This window comes from Cricetulus griseus, chromosome 7 (genome assembly GCF_003668045.3).
Source record: "Cricetulus griseus strain 17A/GY chromosome 7, alternate assembly CriGri-PICRH-1.0, whole genome shotgun sequence".
NCBI classification, from domain to species: Eukaryota; Metazoa; Chordata; class Mammalia; order Rodentia; family Cricetidae; genus Cricetulus; species Cricetulus griseus.
In genome coordinates, this window is record NC_048600.1 from 55,546,421 (window position 1) to 55,565,962 (window position 19,542).

General features: G+C 40.9%; 1 protein-coding gene across 1 annotated transcript; it reads right to left on the reverse strand.

Moving 5' to 3' along the window:
* Nucleotides 1-5,142: 5,142 nt before the first annotated feature.
* Mat2b (methionine adenosyltransferase 2B) lies at nt 5,143-19,334 on the reverse strand. The gene is made up of 7 exons (XM_027425227.1): nt 19,153-19,334; nt 13,275-13,469; nt 10,974-11,088; nt 10,105-10,257; nt 9,039-9,232; nt 6,913-7,026; nt 5,143-6,052 (listed from the first exon to the last, which is right to left on the reverse strand). Exons 1-7 carry the CDS (start codon nt 19,213-19,215, stop codon nt 5,882-5,884), a joined length of 1,005 nt encoding a protein of 334 aa, XP_027281028.1. The 5' UTR covers nt 19,216-19,334; the 3' UTR covers nt 5,143-5,881.
* Nucleotides 19,335-19,542: the final 208 nt, after the last annotated feature.

The window sequence follows — 19,542 nt, forward strand, 5'->3', positions numbered from 1 at the left end:
ATGTTAATGGCAGTGTCTTCAGACTGTATGTGTGTGGAATGTCAATGTATTCCAGCAAGAAAACCAAAATTGGTTGTCCTGCATCATGAGGCTAGGCCTCCGAAAGATTTACTGCAGACTCTTAAGAAACACAGACTATCGTATAAAAACTAAGGGTGGTTCAAGCAATGACTCTCTACATTACTAATTATGGAATCTCTAAGATGTGATCAGTGGAACAGGAAGAGGATGGCTTGAGAGAAGCCTTCCCTCTCCAGGCTGATGGCCCCCCTCTGGTCCTTCCGTCTCCTGCCTCTCTGGCTAGTGGAAAGGCAAGACTGTGAGGCAGTGATGTGCTTACCCTTATCCTTCTTCCAACTTCACTTTCCGTGGTGAACTTTCCCTTTGTTTGCTTTCACTGAAAAGGCCTCACACTGCAGGTCTGAGGTTGTTTCTTAAACTCCACCACCAGAATGTGGGCGGTCATACCATACCTTCACTCATCAGGCAACAAGCTGAAGGAAGCCAGGGAAAGCTCATCCTGCCTACTAGGAAATAAATCAATTTGTAACAGTGTGTGCTTGTTATAGACTTCAAAACTACAGAATGTGGGCTGGAGAGAAGGATGAGTGGCTAAGCGAGTATACTGTTCTCTCGAACTTCAGGTCTCAGTGACTAGTTCTGGTGACTTACAAGAGCCTGTTTGTTACTCCAGCTCTAAGGCACCCAACAGTCTCTTCTGGACCTCGAGGGCATTAGCACTCACATATGCACACACCAACTGACAGACATACAATTTTTTTAAAAAATCAATATTTAAAATAAACTAAAAACTATATAGTTGGAGACATATAAGTAATAAATAATTCTACAGATGCTAAAAATACTGATTTGAAAGTGAGAAGACCATCTCCTGCACATCAGGACTGCCACTGGCAAGAAAAGAAATGTACCAAAATGATGTTCAGGAAGTTGAGAAATTGGGACGTTGTACTCTTTCAATGAGAATGTAAAATAGTGTAGCTACTATGGAAAACAATCTGACAATCTTCCCAAAATTAAAAATAGAATTATACCACACAGTCAATCCAGCAACTCAGCTTCTGGATATTTACATAAATTAGTTGATAGCAAGGTCTCAGAGGAACATATGACAGACACATTTGCAACAGCATTGTTCACAATAGCCAAAAGGTAGAAGCAACCCAAATATCCATCAACAGGTTAATGAAATGTGATATATAGAGAACAGAGTATCATTTGGCATTTGGAAGGAAATTTATACATGCTATACGGATGACCATTGAGGACAACATGATGCTAACTAAAACAAACAAGTCAAATTCAAATACAGTATGATTTTACTTAAGTATGAGTCAATCTCCCCTACCCTGGAAATAGATTGTGTAACTTAACTCTACCAAAATGTTTACCTTAAAATGGCTAAAATTATATATATATATATATATATATATATATATATATTATATATACCTTCTTTCCACAATTTTTTTTTAGATTTTATTTATTTATTATGTATACAACATTCTGCTTCCATGTATATCTGCACACCAGAAGAGGGCACCAGATCTCATAAAGGATGGTTGTGAGCCACCATGTGGTTGCTGGGAATTGAACTCAGGACCTCTGGAAGAGCAGCTGGTGCTCTTAAGCTCTGAGCCATCTCTCCAGCCCGATCCCCCAATTCTTTTAAAGTTTTTTTTTTTTTTAAAGGGTGGGGGAAGAGGATATAATGAACATCTGGGGAGGTTGGCACTGTAATGCTTAATTATATTTTGTCAGACAACTTGGCTGGACTGAGGATCACCCAGATATTTGGTCAAGCATTATTCTGGGTGTTTCCTTGTGGGTGTTTTGGATAAGTTATGTCAATGGTTTGAGAATCAAGCCTAGCCAGGGGTTGGTGGCGAACACCTTTAATCCCAGCACTCGGGAGGCAGAGACAGGCGTATTTCTGTGAGTTCGAGGCCAGCCTGGTCTCCAAAGCGAGTGCCAGGAGAGGCTCCAAACCTACACAGAGAAACCCTGTCTCAAAACCCCACACACACACACAAAAAGAGAATCAAGCGTATTTCCCTTAATAATGTGGGAGGGTCTTATGTAATCAGTTAAAGACTTGAGTAGAGTCAGAAGAATGACTTTCCCCAGGCAAGAGAATTCCCTTTTATTAAAGCATATGTTAGAGATTTGAATGAGACTGGTCGCCATAGGCTCTTATATGTGAATGTTTGGTTCCCAGTGGGTCGAAGTGTCTGGGAAGGATTAGGAGTGGCCTGTTGTAGGAGGTGATTGGGAGTGGGCTTGGGGGTTTCAAAAGTCCAAACCATCCCAATTAGTTCTCTATGTCTCATACAAGTGGTTAAGATGTAATCTCTCAGCTACTGCTCCAGCACCATGCCTGTCCACTGCCATGCTCCTTGCTGTTACAGCCATGAACTCACCCTCTGAAACTGTGAGAAAGTTCTCAGTTAAATGTTTAGTTTTATAAGTTGCCTTGGTTATAGAATCTCTTCCCAACAATATAAAACACACATAAAGTGCCAGAGTGACATTGAACAAGGAGAAAAGGACAATTATTCCTAGCCCTGCAACATGACAAAGTGTTTAACTTATCACTAAGCTTCAGCATCTTGTATTAAAATATTCTGAAGTTTTTAAAAACTCAAATACACACTTTAAAACTGACATCTTTAGCAATCTATTATAACAAACTAGGAGAAAATGGAAATTGCTCAGTGATATATAGTATGTATGCATGCTATAAAACAGAATCAAGTGGGGGATAGAGGAAACAACTTTTGGGAGGGATGAGCAACATTCATGGTCATCTTTTGGTACAATCAATTGTAAAAATACATAAACTTGAATGTAATGGTTTCCAAGGATAACTATATGATCTTAAATCCAATTATATTGACATTTATGTGGTTAAAATACAGAAACAACCTTTCAGAAATCATTTGGCAAAACACCAAAAAGAATAATTCTCTTTAAAATGTATTTAAATGTATTTGCAGAACTATATAAGCATGTTCATGGCAGAAAATCTGGTGGGGGGGGATGAGGAGGTGGTGGGGAGGATTGATGCGTATGTGCTTGTGGGTATGTGCATGAGTATAGGGTCCTGCTGGGTCAGAAGAAGGCATCAAAGCCTGTGGAATGGGAGTTACAGGTAGTTAACTATAAACTGCCTGGTATAGGTGCTGGGAACCAAATCTGGTTCCCCTCTAAGAGCAGAATGTGCTCTTAATTGCAGAGCCATCTCTCCTGCCCTCACCCTTTTAGGAAATACTTTTTTAAAATGAAAGAAAACAAAACACACTGGCAGTCTTATTTGGCCCCAAAAGCATTTGATAAGCAAAGATACTCAAAAAATTTATGTTCCTGAAGTTTTTCCAGAACTTGTGAAATAGGTGGCATTTCCTTCACTTAATTCTCAAAGGGCTTGCAGCTCCTTCCTGTTGTACTTACAGTGTCAAATACACCCCAAATACTCTCAGTCCAGAGGGTGTCACTATTCTGTGGTGGGCTTCCTAGGAAGTAGGACAATGACGGGAGGTCCTTGGGTCAACTGCTGTGACATGCCTATACATCCCAGCACTGGCGAGGCTAGGGAAGTATCTTAACCTTGAGTCCAGCAAAGCAAACTCAAAAAGTTAAAAACAGATTTTTAATATTCAGTACAACTGATACAAAAACCTAAGTTTAAAAAAAAAACAAAACTACAGAAAATGAGTACTGTACTGCTGACTAAATATCGGATGACAAGAGTGTGAGTTTGTGCACGTCACATTAGCATAATCTCAATATGAAAAACCCTAGATACAAGAAAAACCCTAGATACTAGAAAACAAGAATGTTGACTCCAAAAGAATGAGTAAATGGCAGTCCACACACAAATTTACAGTTTGCATGGTGTGAAGTGCAACAATTATAGGCATGGAGATATGGCTCAGGGGTTAAGAGCACCAGCTTCTCTCACAGAGGACACAGGTTCTAATCCCAGTACCCACATGGCAGCTCACAAAAGTCTTTAACTTCAATTCCAGAAGACCTGATGTCCTTATCTGGCACCAGGCATCCCATGCAGTGCATTTACATGCAGGTAAAAAACACACATTTTCCTTTTTTTTAGAAATCAGAAAATACAGCAATTTGAAGAAAACCCCCAAATTCTCAATTTCAACTTTTACTTTTTGCTGTGTAACACAGGCTGGCCTTGAACTTACAGTAATCCTCCTGCCTCTGCCTCCCAATGCTGGAAATACAGAACCATCATGCTCAACTAGAAAGCTTTAAGTTTTTATATTCCATTTCAGTGCACCAGCCCATGATTAAGATGGTATCAAAAATTACCCACTAAGTTCCAAAAATGCAGCCTGGGCATTGCTGCTATAACCAAATGGTCCAAACAAGAGCCACTCTAATTCCCAAATTCTAGGTAGGGAATTTGTTAGATTCTAACTGCCTTCTAAGTTAAGAAAGTTGAGGCTAAGGCCATCTGAAAAATGAGACACTCAGACACTGCACAGCCTTCTGGCAGCACTTCCTAAGTGGAGAAAGTTAACAAGATTATGGACTTGTTTCTAAGCATCTGGTACTAGAAGATACTTCTAGATCTCAAGTGTTACTTTGTACCACACTGCATGTTGATATTACATAGCAGATATTGTGAGCATATAATTTAAGAACTAAAACAAGAGAATAATTGGTTTATAGTCAGTCCTTATATTTTTTGGAGACAAGGTCTTACTATGTGTCCCTGGCTGGCCTGATATTGCTATTTAGACCAGGCTGGCCTCAAAGGCAGAAATCTACCTCCTTCTTATGGAATAAATGACATGTACCACCATGCCCAGCTGTAATTACAATGAAAAAGCAGATTAAAGAAAGAGAAACCAATCCTGGAAATGGAAGACAGTTAAAGAGTGTGATCCCTGGTGGGTCAACCATGCTCAAATGTATCCATGAATACAGAAACAGATTGGACTCAGTGTTCTTTAAAACAACAAAAGAACCTAAGGAAATAGGGGTGGATATAGGAGGAGATGAGGTGGTAGGGGTGGGTATGATCAAACTATAGTCTAAAATTCTCAAAGAATTAAAAAATTACATATTTTTAAATGAAAAGGGAAACCAAAGTTTTCCATGCCAGCAGTATTTATTGTTATTCATAAGTGATCAAAAGACATACAAGGCTCATTATAACCACATGTATGAAATATCACTTGGGACAGAGTGAAAGAGACAGATATGTATTTATTTTAAAAAAATACACACACGCACTCTCAAGTGTGTGCCACACGGTGCTATGAAGGTGAGGTGTCAGGCTATACAAGTTCTGATATACATAACAGATTAAAGACTCAAGCGTAAAAACCATACTCAAAGTTGCAAAAATAAAGTTTCCTTTTCTTCAAGCATTTTGATCTGGGTTCAAGCAAAGCACGTAATGAACACCGATGATTTTTATAGGATACTACACACACACTGAAGCTATCGATATACAAAAGTCAACAAGCAAAACAAAATAACAACAAAAAAGGAAGTTATAGGAATGGACAATGCATTTCATCCAAGGTCTAACAGTCTATTTCATCCCAGCTCTTTACATTAAGAATCATAATTTACATTACTTGGAACAGCAAGGTAAGCCAGAAAAAAAAAAAAAAAAAAAAAAAAAAAGACTAACAGAAAGTCAAGACTGCAAACAAGGCATGGCTGCCCTCAGTCTGTCCGACGTTCCCCTAGTGCAACAGCATCATTTACCTGAAGGATCATGAGTCACAATTAAGGAGTACTCATACAAAACTATTTCCTTTATTCTTGAAAAAAGTGCCACATACTATACTTTTCATTTAAAAAATACACAACACATAAACTAATGAAAGACGGTCTGTCTCCATCTCTTGTCGATGAGGAAAGGCCAGAGCGATTCTTTGATTCCAATCCGGAATGGTGTCCGCTGGCCAATGCCCAGAGTCTCCAATTTGGAGCAGTCAAGCTGAGCATTTCTGGGGCGTTGCGCTCCTATTACAGGGCTGTCAGTAATCTTTAAAGAAAAACAGGAACAAATCATGAGTGAAGAAAATAACATCCTGAAACTTAATAACTATTTCAGCTTTCCCTTAGTGTAAAAAAAAAAAAAAAAAAAAAACTGATCTTAATCTTATTAGATCTAGAAAAAATATACATGCCACTATCAAAACTTAAAAAAAATAACTAAATAAAAAGATTCGCTGGGCGTTGGTGGCACACGCCTTTAATCCCAGCACTCGGGAGCTGGGAGGGAGAGACAGAGGCTGGTGGATCTCTGAGTTCGAGGCCAGCTTGGTCTCCAGAGCGAGTGCCAGGATAGTCTCCAAAGCTACACAGAGAAACCCTGTCTCGAAAAACCAAACCAAAAAAAAAAAAGATTCAGCCAGTTGGTGGTAACACATACCTTTAATCCTAGCACACAGGAGGCAGAGGTAGATGGATCTCTGTGAGTTCAAGGCCAGCCTGGTCTACAGAATGAGTTCCAGGACAGCCAGGGCTACACAGTAAAATCCTATCTTGAAAATTAAAAAAAATAAAATTAAAAAAAAAAAAATCCAGTGTGTGCACGTGTGTGTGTGCATGTGTGTACATGCACACGAAAGTATATGCTCACGTGGAGGTCAGAAGACAGATAATGGGAGTTAGTTCTCTCCTCTGCCATGTGGATAAACGAAGGTTTTGCAGCAGGGACCCACCCCCACCCATACTTCTCTATAAACTTCATCAATACTGACTGCTTTAGGGATAATTTACTGCCAGATACTGTGAAGATCCAAACCAAGTTCACTTTGATTAGTTAGCCAAAATAGAAAAATGTTATCAATAACATATAGCAGCCTTAGGAAGTTAGGAGGTGTCAATCAGCAGACTTACAGGCCTTAAGTGACTGCTCGGGAGGTTGAAGGCATCTGCAATCGCACATGCCATTTCGTACTTGGTCATCTGCTCATTGCCAGACCAGTGAAAGGTCCCCTTAATGGATGGATCCTAGCAACAAAGACAAGAGGGGAGAGAGACATAAAAAAGAAATGAAAGTCAATGGTAAGGTTTGACAAGAAATTTAATTTTAAGGGTCCAAGAATCAAAATGCAAACCTATCTCTTTTTGGAATATTCTCTTCAAAATACCTAAAATCAAATGTCCACAAATGTTCCAACACTTAAAAGCCATTTATAGAAATAACTTCTTGAAATAAAAATACAACTGGTTCCAGTTTAGAGATAGTGACTAATTCTAATTACCATGTTAAATTATTCTAAGTTAAAATAAAAACAATATAGTTTTGAGATATGATCTCATACAGCCTAGGCTGTCCTCCAAGTCAGTATGTAGCCGAGGCTCACCTCCAGTTTCTGAGTCTCCCAGGCTGAGGGAATACAGGCATGCACCATCATGCTGGGTTTATGAGGTACTAAGATTCAATCCAGGGCTTTGTGCAAGCAATCTATGGTCTGAATCACAGCCTCAGAACTCAGGACCTCTGGAAGAACAGCCAGTGCTCTTAACCTCTGAGCCATCTCTCCACCCCCACTCTGTTTTAAGCAGAGTTTTCCTATGCAGTCTTGGCTCAGTATACAGACACTATATACTTTTGACCCTGCTGCTTTTACTGGCATTATCTCAAATGCTGATATTACAAGTGTGCACCACCAAGATCTGTTATAAAACCATTTTAAAATGACCTGATAAGCACAGTGACACACACCAGTAATCCTAGCATTTGGGTAAGATGAGGCAGAAAGACACCCTCGAATGCAAGGGCAAGTCTGAGCCTCACAGGGATTCAAGACCACTTTGGGCAACAAAGTGAAGCCATCTCAAGAAACTTAAAGATGATAAACTCACTAAATACTTTTAACAATGCCATGCTATGATACTAATTTTCAGTCTTGCTGAGGCTTCCTCCCCCACAACAGATTTCCAAAACTCCTTATATAGAATTAACTATATGTATGTGAACTCAGGTGTGCACACTACAGCACGTATACGGAGGTCAAAGGAAAACCTCTGGTGTTGGTACTTGCCTTGTACCTGTTTGAAGAAAGGGCTGGTTTACCCACAGCATACACCAGTGCTGTGGAATAATCTTTTTGTACACTGTAAATGTGTATCACTCCCATTGGTTAAGAAAGAGCTGACTGGTCGATGGCTAGGCAGGATTTTCAGGGCAAAGAGAACACTGGGAGGAAGAAGGGCAGAGTGAGAAGGATGGGAAGTGTGAGGTAAACAAGCCTTGGGGAAGCACACAGAGTAATAGAAATGGGTTAATTTAACTTGGAAGAGCTAGCTAAAAAACAATCCTAAGCTAGTGGCTGAGCATTGATAATTATGTCAATAATTATCAATAGTTATTTGGGAATAATTAGTTATTTGAATAATTATGTCAATAGTTATTTGGGAACTGACAGGCAAGAAAGAAAGTCCACTTAACCAGTATAATTTTCATATAGTGAAAAAAAATGTAGTCATGCTGTGGCCAGTATTATTTATACTCTAAATTAAACTGTCCCCAGTCTTCTTTTGGATATACTTTTTAATTCTGACTTCCCCAAATGCTTAAAATTAATTCCCATTCTGCCTTGGAAAGATGGCTCAGTGATAAGAGTGCTTATGCTTCTTTAAGGGCTGGGTTCAGTTCCCAGGGGACCCAATGGCCTATGGCTTCCTTGGACACTTCCATGCATGGGGCACACATCAATTTATGCAGACACACACATGTGTAATAAATTCTTAAAAACACGTACCTCTCACTGGGTGTGGTTAATCACTGGGCCTTTACCCCCAGAGCACCAGGAGTCAGGAACAGGATCTCTACACATTACAGACCTCATGAATACAGCCTCTACTTTGAAGAAACTGCTTTTGTTTTGTTTCCTACTTTTACAAAGCACGTTTAACTTTCAGTTTGTGATAATCTGTGTACACCCATGGAAGTTCAAGCACAGAACAGTAGAACATTCACTAAGACAGAAGTCAGGCCCCCTCCGCCCCAGCCTCACCAGCATCCTCTTCTCTGCCAGCTGCCGGCACACACTGGCTACATCCTTCACATGAGTGGGGAACCTCTGCTGCCAGTGGTCCATGTTTGCTGACTTGTTGCTGAACTGCACCTTGTCAAACATGACAGTCACAGCACTTTCTTCAAGCTTTTCAACTTCCCCATACAGAACTGGAATTCTCAAAACAGCAGCCCCTAGGGACAACATGTAGATATTTTATGGTGGCTTTTTCCCAAGTTTGGATGTAAAAAGAAATTGTGTGGATTTAAACAACAGCAAAGCAGAAACCTTGCCTTTTAATAAAAATATACCAGGATAGGATGCAGTCATAACTGAACAAACTCAAAGGTGATCATGAATATTTTCATATCTATTGTCAAGAACAGAATTCTTATCTAATTGGTCATTAGGCCCATTAAAAATAGAGCCTATTTAGACAACCAAATGAAATGAATACTCCTGACTGGAGGTCAAGTGAAAGACAATAGCACCGAAGAACAATTTGGGGCCAAGTGGGAAGCCATCTACACAGGCTATGTATTTGATAGCAGGAATAATCAGTGTAACGTTTCCTCCTGACTAGTAGATACCATATGAGTATGTAAACAACACTCCCGTCCCTACAAGAAGCACAGTCAAGTGTCTGGGGACTCAACTGATCATTGCTGGATTTGGCCAAGGTTACACACACAAAAGCAGCAATCAAAAACTGATCAATATGGGGGGTAGGGTTAAGTGGTCACACAACCACGGTTGAAGAAATGTTCAATAATAGATTTTATACTGGTACGTGCTTTGCATTATTAGCACTTTAGCAAAGTAGACATATATTTTCTTTTATAATTACCAAGCAAGGAAAGATAGGTCTTGCTGTGGTTTCAATGTTGTACCCACTCCACAATTTTATATTGAAATTTAATTCCCAGCCCAACAGTGGGTAACATGCAGGCAAAAACACCAATGTACATAAAATAAAACATAGAATAAAATAAAGTAACACGTCTCTTCATAAATAACACAACACAGTCTTCAAAAATGATCAGTAGCCAAAGATGCTAGGCCTTACCTAAATTGTTCTCCAGGACTGCCTTTTCTCCGTCTAATTTTGTCTTGCCATAAAGGTTCAGGGGATTTGGTATATCTTCTTCTGTATAAGGGGGATCTGTGCCATCAAACACATAATCTGAGCTAATGTAGATGAGAAATGCTCCAATCGAAGCTACAAAAAGAAAAGTCAGCTTTATTACTTTTGCTTGGAATATTTTGTGTTTTGTAGTCTGATTTTTTTGTTTGTTTGTTTTTTGTTTTTCAAGACAGGGTTTCTCTGTGTAGTTTGGAGCCTATCCTGGCACTCGCTCTGGAGACCAGGCTGGCCTTGAACTCAGAGATCTGCCTGTCTGTGCCTCCCGAGTGCTGGGATTAAAGGCGTGGGCCACCAACGCCCGGCATTTTTTTTTTTCTTCTTAAACAAAAACACATCTAAGAGAGCCATAAAACTATCTTTAAAAAACCCACTGAAGCTGGGCAGTGGTGGGCACACCTTTAATCCCAGCGATCCAGAGGCAGCAGCAGCTCTCCCAGAGTTTGAGTCCAGCCTAATCTACAAAGCAAGTTCCAGAATAGCCAGGGTAACACAGAGAAACTGTGGTGAAAAACAAACAAACAAAAAACAAACAAACAGAAAACAAACACACAGTGAAGGAGGCTGGGAAAATGGCTCAGGAGCTAAGAACACTGGATGTTCTTCTAAAGGACCATGTGGGTTTGGTTCCTAGCACCCACATGGATGCTCACAACTATCTGTAACTCCAGTTCCCGGGGTCTGAAGTCCTCTTCTGACCTCCAAGAATACCAGGCACACATATGGGGCACAGACATACATTCAAGCAGAAACATTCATAGACAAAAAAGAATCCAGTGATGATGTAGCATTACCTGCCTCCTTTGCTAAATTCCCAGAGGCACCCACATTCAGCTGGGAAGCAGCATCTGGCTGACTCTCAACAACATCTGGTCTTCTCTCTGCTGCACAATGCACTATGACGTGAGGCTGAAAGTTAAACACTGAGTTTTAACTCAAAATGGAAAGCAACAGAGAACTATGGCTTCCTTAGAGTAACTTCAGAGAAAGAAAAGGTTCCTTAAGCCAACATTCCTTCAATTATTAATAAATTATTTTTAATAGTTTTTGTCATACTTCTTCCTCAAAAAAACAAAGACACACACACACACAGCCTACAAAGAAAAGAATGTTTTTTTTTTGGTTTATTTTGGGAAGTGCAAAAGATCTCAGAAACTTGCATAGTTTGGACATCACACACTAGGCAGGTATGTAGCCCAGCCCCAAGCTACATCCCTAGCCAAAGTAAAACACTACTTAGTAATCCCTAGACACAAATGCAGAAAAAACTATTAGTAACTATAACCAAAATAAAACTGCTATCCCAATGTGGTGGAAAAGGGTTACCATGTACACGACTATGATTTTATTTATTCCACGGACCCCAGGCCTCATACACACTAAGTGCCCTGACACTCCAGCCCTAGAATTTAATGAATTCATGACAAAAGGCAAGTAGTATCAGTTACAAGTTAAATGTATAAATTCAAGTCTTTTGATCAGTCATTTAACCATAAATGCAGGAAGCCATCATTCCTATTTATTTTCCTACTATTATGGACCAAAAGCAACTTAAGGACAAAAGGGTTTATTTCACTTTCACTTACACATCAAAGTACATCACTGAAGGGCATCAAGGCAGGAAGTGGTCTAGATGCCATGGGTGCACTCTGCTTACTGGCTTGCTCCCATTAGCATGCTCAGCCTGCTTTCTTATACAACTCAGGCCCACCCACATTAGTCCTATTAAAATAATTTTAAAAAAAGCCCCATGGACCAACATGCAGAGGCATTTTCCCAACTGAGATTCCCTCTTTGCAGATGACTGTAGCTCCTGTCAAGCTGGCAACTAACCAGGACACAGTAAGTACTGTGAGGAGAACAGGACTTCACACTCTAGTAAAGAAACACATTAAAGAGCCCGATAAGCATCAAAACAGAGGGATATAAGAGATCTACAGAGAAGGCTTTTTTTATGCAAGAGGAATAGAGCAAAAACTAAGACTGGCGTTAACAGTCAGTGTGCTGAGAGCTGGAATCATCATGAAGGCTAACAACTATTTGTAACTCCAGTTTCAATGGGTCAAACTCCCTTTTCTGCCCTCTGCAGGTATCACACACACATGCATTGCACAAACATACATGCAAGCAAAATACCCGTATGTGGGATGTTTCTTTACACTGCGTGAATACATGCCACTGTGATTGGGTTTAATAAAGAAGCTGATTGGCCAATAGATGCACAGATATAGGTTAGGCAGGACTTGAAGACCAGAAGAACACGAAGAAGGGGAGGAGTCTTAGAATTGTGAGAAGACGAGGAGAGAAATATGGGTTAATTTAAAATGTAAGAGTTAGCTAGTAACAAGCCTGATCGATCGGCTGAGCATTTATAATTAGTAATTATAATTAAGTCTCTGTGTGGTTATTTGGGAGCCACTGCCGGGACACAGAAAAACTCCACCTATGCCCATACACAGAAAATAAATAAAAATAAATCTTAAGGAGAGAGTGGGAATGAATGCCCACACACCCAGTTTCCTCAACAGTTGCACAAGGAGGCATAATCTTTTTTGTTTGTTTGTTTGTTTGTTTAAGGAGGCATAATCTAAGAATTGTTTTTAAAACTTCTGGTCAATATGCATAGCATGCATACTTTCTATATAATCCAGAAAACTTTTTTAAAAAGATTCATTCATTCATTCATTCATTTATTTTTAATATTTATTTATTCATTCATTTATTTATTTTGCCTGCATGCCAGCAGAGGGCACCAGATCTCATTCAAGGTGGTTGTGAGCCACCATGTGGCTGCTGGGAATTGAACTCAGGACCTCTGGAAGAACAGTCATTGCTCTTAACCGCTGAGCCATCTCTCCAGCCCGATTTATTTATCTATTACGTATACGTAATTGTATTGTCTGCCTGTCTGCCTGCAGGCCAGAGAGGGCCCCAGATCTCATTACAGATGGTTATGAGCCACCATGAGGTTGCTGGGAATTGAACTCAGGACCCTTGGAAGAGCAGCCAGTGCTCTTAACCAGAGACAGCTCTCCAGTCTCTCAGAAAACTATTAAATAGAATGCATATACAACTTCAAATATACAAACCCACACCTGAAAATCATGAATGAGGTGATGAACTGCTTCAGAATCCAACAGGTTCACTTGTTCAAATTTTGGTCTTGCTCGTCGAAAGCCACAGCCAATGGTATGCCAGTTACTTTGCTGAAATTCTTTGTAAACAGCTCTGCCAAGAAGCCCTGTGGCGCCCGTAACTAGAACACGCCTGCTAGGGATGTTTACTTCCTCCTAGAAGTGGAAAAGAGGAAAAACCAGTATGAAAACAATTATTCTAAAGAAATGAGCTGCCATTATTGTGTACCAAATACCTGATATCTAAGTATTTTTTTATTAATGTCACATACCTAAAAAGTCAGTTTTAAAGCCAGATTAATCAAACTGCATCAACAACCACATGACTTAATGAGTTTGTTTAAATATTTTATTTTATGTGTATGAGTGTTTTGCTTGCATGCATGTGTGTGCTGGAGATCAGAAGAGGGTATAAAATCTCCTGTACAGTGGGCTAATAGGTAGGTAAGGTCCTGGGGACTGAGCCTGGATACTGCAAATCAACAAAGTACTCTTAACCACAGAGCCCATCTTTCCATCCCCCACTTTATAAATCTTAATGATCAGTCTCATCGAGACAGAGAGGTGGCTCAGTGGTTAAGAACACACACTGCTTTTGCAGAAGACAGGCATTGAGTGGCTTACAACTACCTATAAGTCAAGCAGCACATCTGGCCTGAGTGCAACTGCATTCACACAGACATTCCCACAAGTAGACACACACACACACACACACAGAGAGAGAGAGAGAGAGAGAGAGAGAGAGAGAGAGAGAGAGAGAGAGACAGAGAGAGACAGAGACAGAGACAGAGACAGAGAGACAGAGAGTCAACATTGAAAGGAGTCTGAGCACTGCTGTGTGAACAGTGCTCTGTGAAGTTATTTTGTCCTATCAGTTACACTAGTTGTCGTGTGATTATTGTCTGGGCAAGTCTTTTGATTTTGTTTTCCCTAAAAAATATACCCATGATTGTACCAGTCTTCTGTATTCAGAATATTATAATGCTGCGGCCATTTCTATAGATCGACTGTTTGCAAGTTTGTGTCTTGGAAATATCTTGTCCTTGTGTGTCCATGTGAGCTCTGAAATCAGATATACTGTGGAAGAGTCCTTGGGTGTACCTGCACATGACTGTCTAGGTTGTCTGGGTAGGTACTACAGAATTCTGCTCTTAGACCCGGCAGCTGAAAACCTGAGGTACCTAAGCTCCCCTCACCATGTATGTGCCACATCTGGCCTCCACCACCGAGTTTCTTTCTTTTTTCTTTTTCTTTCTTTCTTTTTTTTTTTTTTTTTTTTTTTGGTTTTTCGAGACAGGGTTTCTCTGTGTAGCTTTGGAGACTATCCTGGCACTCACTCTGGAGACCAGGCTGCCCTCGAACTCACAGAGATCCACCTGCCTCTGCCTCCCGAGTGCTGGGATTAAAGGTGTGCACCACCAACGCCCGGCCACAACCGATTTTCTTGTGGTTGTGCTGTTAATGATCAAGTCAAGTGCCTTCAATGCTAAAGGCTCAGAAATCTTTCTTAAACTGATTTCATGTCCTATGCAAGTGTTTTCTACAACCTGCATAACCAGTACTTTGTAAAACTTGTTTACGCTTCAATTGTACATAGTGTTTTTTAAAAGAAATATATAGTATTTTTATTTAGGTACCTCCAAACTTGAACTCCTCTATGTGAAGCATTGTAAATGATACATTTCTCTTTTGAGTCCATCACAGTTGTACAGAGGTTTTCACCGGTTCTATTTTTTTACTGTTACTGATAAGTATGAAACACTGACTTTATCCTACATATAGTTGGTATTTCAAATAAATAGCTTCTATAGAAAAAAATTTAAAAGAAATAAAGGAGTTTGAGATAAAATCCATTTGATCCTTAAAACATACACTCTAAAGTCGAACAAACTAATGTATGTCACCCCCCCAGTCAGCATTAAGTTTACTTACATAGAATAATTATGACTGATACAGACAGCAAAAGAAATTTTAAATTGGCCTGTGTTGCTACTGAGAAAAATATTTGTGTTCACAGAAATTTTAAAAAGCTTAAGGAATAATTTAAATTCTGTATATTCAAGGCAAAATTCCAAAAATCAAGCAACACTTTCCTGCCAAATTCTCAAGTAAAGTCAACTTTTCCTTTTTTACAAATAATGTTTTAAGCTGGCATGGTGTCACACACCTTCAGACTAGTATGAGCTCCACAGCTGGGACTTCTGTTAAAAGTTTATCGTGAGGCCCTATTTCTGTTAAAGTCAACTAACTCTCAGAAATCTTTTACATAAGCAACAGGCAAGACATTTTGAGCACTAACTTCATGTAAGGTAAATGATTCAGTAAACATACTTACTTTACTTCAGGACACCAAAATTGGGTGTTTCTAACATATACAAAAACAGAAATCAAAAGGGGCTGATGGAAGGAGGGGGAGTGCAATATACAAAACAATATCATGCATTTTAATTGGACTGATTTCAAAACATTTTTCCTTAAATTAAAGAAATTTCATGTGGCAGCAGCTGTGACACCACTTGGCTCTAATTCATGAAAATGAAGACTCCCAACCAGCAAAATATTTTCTCTGAACTTTGGCAATACTCTATAAAGGTGTGGTAATGGCCTCTAATGTCAGCACTCAGGGGACAGGCTATGAGAATAGCCTGGTCTACAGAGGGAATTCTAGGCCATCCAGGACCATATTAGCAAGACCCTGGCTTGTACATACGTACACAAAACTGAAATGAAAGGAAAGGGGTCAAAACATGCCAAGTCTAATACAGACTCAGAGAACACTATACTTGTTATAGATACCATGAAGATACCTGGGGAAACACCATACAAGGAAACATACAGGCTCAGAAGTTAAGAGAACTGGCTACTCTTCTGGGGAACCCTGTTTGATTTCACATGTTGCTAACAACCATCTGTTAACTCTAGTTCCTGGGGTACTCACACCCTCTTTGGATGTCCAAGTGCACTGCAAACATATTTGCAGGCAAAATATCCATACACATAAAATAAAAATAAACAAATTTCAAAAAAAATGTTGCTCTTGCAGAGGATCAGAATTGGGTTCTAGGGCTGGAGAGATGGCTCAGAGCTTAAGAGCACTGAGTCTTCTTCCAGAGGTCCTGAGTTCAATTCCCAGCAACCACATGGTGGCTCATAGAATTGAGTTCTTAGCATCCACACTGGGCAGCTCACAACTTCCAGCTCTAGTGGAATGGATACCCACTTTTAGCCTCACTGTGTATTGGACACATACTGTACACAACTATACACACAGCACTAGCACTGATCATCCCAGGCATGAGGATCCTGAGTTCAAGACCAGCCCCGGATATAAAGACTGGTCTCCAAAAGAAAATGACAGAAAACTAGAAACTTTCATACTCGATTTTCACATCCCTGAACATTGTTGAGATTTAAGAAAAGACATCCAAACCGCTTAAGTAGGAAAGGAGTTCAGATGGGAATATTGCAGCTCCCTGTCTCACCTGTTGTACACAAGCAGTAATTTTTTTTTTTTTTTTTTTTTTTTTGGAGAGACAGGGTTTCTCTGTGGCTTTGGAGGTAGACTAGGCTGGTCTCAAAGTCAGAGTTCTACCTGCTCTGCCTCCCGGGTGCTGACATTAAAGGCATGCACCACCACTGCCCGGCCAGGCAGTATTCTTTACAGGAACTGTAAGGCCTCTCTAACATCAACTGTGCCAATCCTCAGAGTCACCAGGAGTAAATTTCAATTGCACAGGTTGAGACAGCAACAAGGGCATATAAACCACAGAAGTCTGTATCTTTTTGTTACTGTTTTGCTTTGACACAGTGTCTCACTAAGTAGACTTGGCTTGCCTGGAAATCCTGGGCTTAAAGCATAAGCCACCATGCCCAACTAATTACCATTTTTTTTTAAAAATGAAAAACATTGCTGGGCATGGTGGTACCATTAATCCCAGTCCACCAGAAGTAGAGAGAAAGGCACAGATAGGCAGATCTCCATGGGTTTGAGGCTAGTTATGAATACAGAGACCCTATTTCAGAAAAATATGAAAAGCCACCCATATATCCCACCACACTGAGAAGCAATCATATATATCTATCTACCCATCACTACTAATTCCTTGACAGCTGAGATTATAGGCATTCAAATTAGTTATACTTAACTTATCACTTCCCACTTTCTAGTTGTAACATATTAACCTTACACGTGTACATACATGTATGCATGTTGTCAGCAGTCTGGAACTGTAAATAAATGTGAACTTTAGCTAAGGCTCAGTCATTTGGAGGCAATACTGAATGTACATCACCCAGATATAAAAAACTTTGCATTAACAACTGGACATGGTGGCCCCTGCCTTTAATCCAGCACTCTGGGATGTAAAGGGAAATGAATCACTGTTGAACCCAAGGTTCAAGCCTGGTCTACATAGTGAGCTTCAGGACTGTAAGGGTTAGAGAGAGAACCTATTCTAGTTAGGGTTTCCTACTACTGTGATAAAATGTGACCAAAGCAAGCTGAGGGGGGGGGTGTTTATTTGACTTGCATTTCCCCATCACTATTCATCACTGGAGGAAGTCAGGATAGAGACTCAACAGGGCAGGAACCTGGGGGTAGGAGCAGACACAAGGTATTGGCTTGCTTGCTCAACCTGCTTTCAAGCACAACTCAGGACCACCTGCCTAGGGGTGGTCCCACCCATAATGGTCTGGTCCCTCTCATATCAATCACTAATTAAGAAAATGCCCTACAGGCTTGCCAATCTATAAGAGGGATTTTTTTCAGCTGAGGTCCCCTCCTCTCCAGTGACTCTAGCTTGTAACAAATTGACATAAATCTAGCCAGCAGAGACCCCCGCCTCAATAAATAATTAAATAGATTTTGGCATTGACAGAAAGAACTAACCATCTCCTATATTTTCTTTTTTTAGTTTCTCGAGACAGGGTTTCTCTGTTCAGCCTTGGCTGTCCAGGAACTCACTCTGTAGCCCAGTCTGGCCGCAAACTCACAGACATCCGCCTGCATCTGCCTACCGAGTGCTGGAATTAAAGTTGTGCACCACCACAGCCTGGTATTTTTATATCTGCAAGACACACTAGTTTGTGCCGGGCGGTGGTGGCATATGCCTTTAATCCCAGCACTCTGGAGGCAGAGGCAGGCGGATCTCTTTGAATTAAGAGCTAGTTCCACAACAGCCTCCAAAGCCACAGAGAAACCCTATCTCGAAAAGACCATACATAAATAAATATCAACAGTCTTATCAACTGTGCTGGATACATTCTGTAGGTCAGTGGGTGTTAAGGGGGATCGAGCCGGGTGGTGGGTAGGATTTGGAAAGAGGGAGGGGAAGTTTACCAGACACCTATCTCCCAAATCACAGCAGCGATCCATTCCATCAAGCAAGACTTGAAACCCAGGGGGTCAAGGGCCAAACATACCTGTCTTGGAATTCCTGCTCAAACCTTACTGAATATACTCGAGGCATAGCCTGACCTTTTTTTTTTTTTTTTTAACCTGTTTTCCCACCCTTGAGACTGAGCTTTAATAATATCGCAGCCTTGGGAAATACTGACATCCATAAGTGCCCGAAGTAATGTGCCCTGTGCAAACTATGAATTCATCAAGTTGACACCCCCAACACCGTCATTTATGAAAAGTCACCCTGCCTTCTCTTTAAAGATCCAGGATACAAAACAAAGGTGAGGACTACAGAACTCGGAAGGAAAGGAGCCCTCAGGGGCGGCGGGGGCCTCCACCTCCCCGCTTCCTGGCTGCAGCCGCGAAAAGGGAACCCTGCAGGGAGCGAGGTAAACAAACTCCGAGGCGCCTCCCAGGGCTCCCCGCCCCGTACCTCACCTCTACCAGCCGGCAGCTGCCGGGAACGAAGTGGATAGAGAGCTCTTTCTCCCGGCCCACCATGCCAGCCGTCTTTGCGCCGCCGCAATCGCGACCGCAGCCTACTCCTGCGCAGCACAGCCGGGGGCCACAGCGCCCGCGCCCTTGGCCCTCCTCCCCTAGGCCCTGGCCGACCTGGGCCGCCGCTTCCGGCTTCCGCCGCCATGGTCGCGGCAGTTGATTGGCTGCCTCCCGCCACGCATTCAAAAGGGGCGGGACCTCAAGAGACGCTCTCAGCCCACGTGCCAGTTCTTAAAGAGATAGAACCAACACAGGCATCGATGCCATGCAATCACTGCAGGCTTCCTTGGGTTTAAGGGGAAGATGTTTTTTAATCTCTCCGTCTACTTC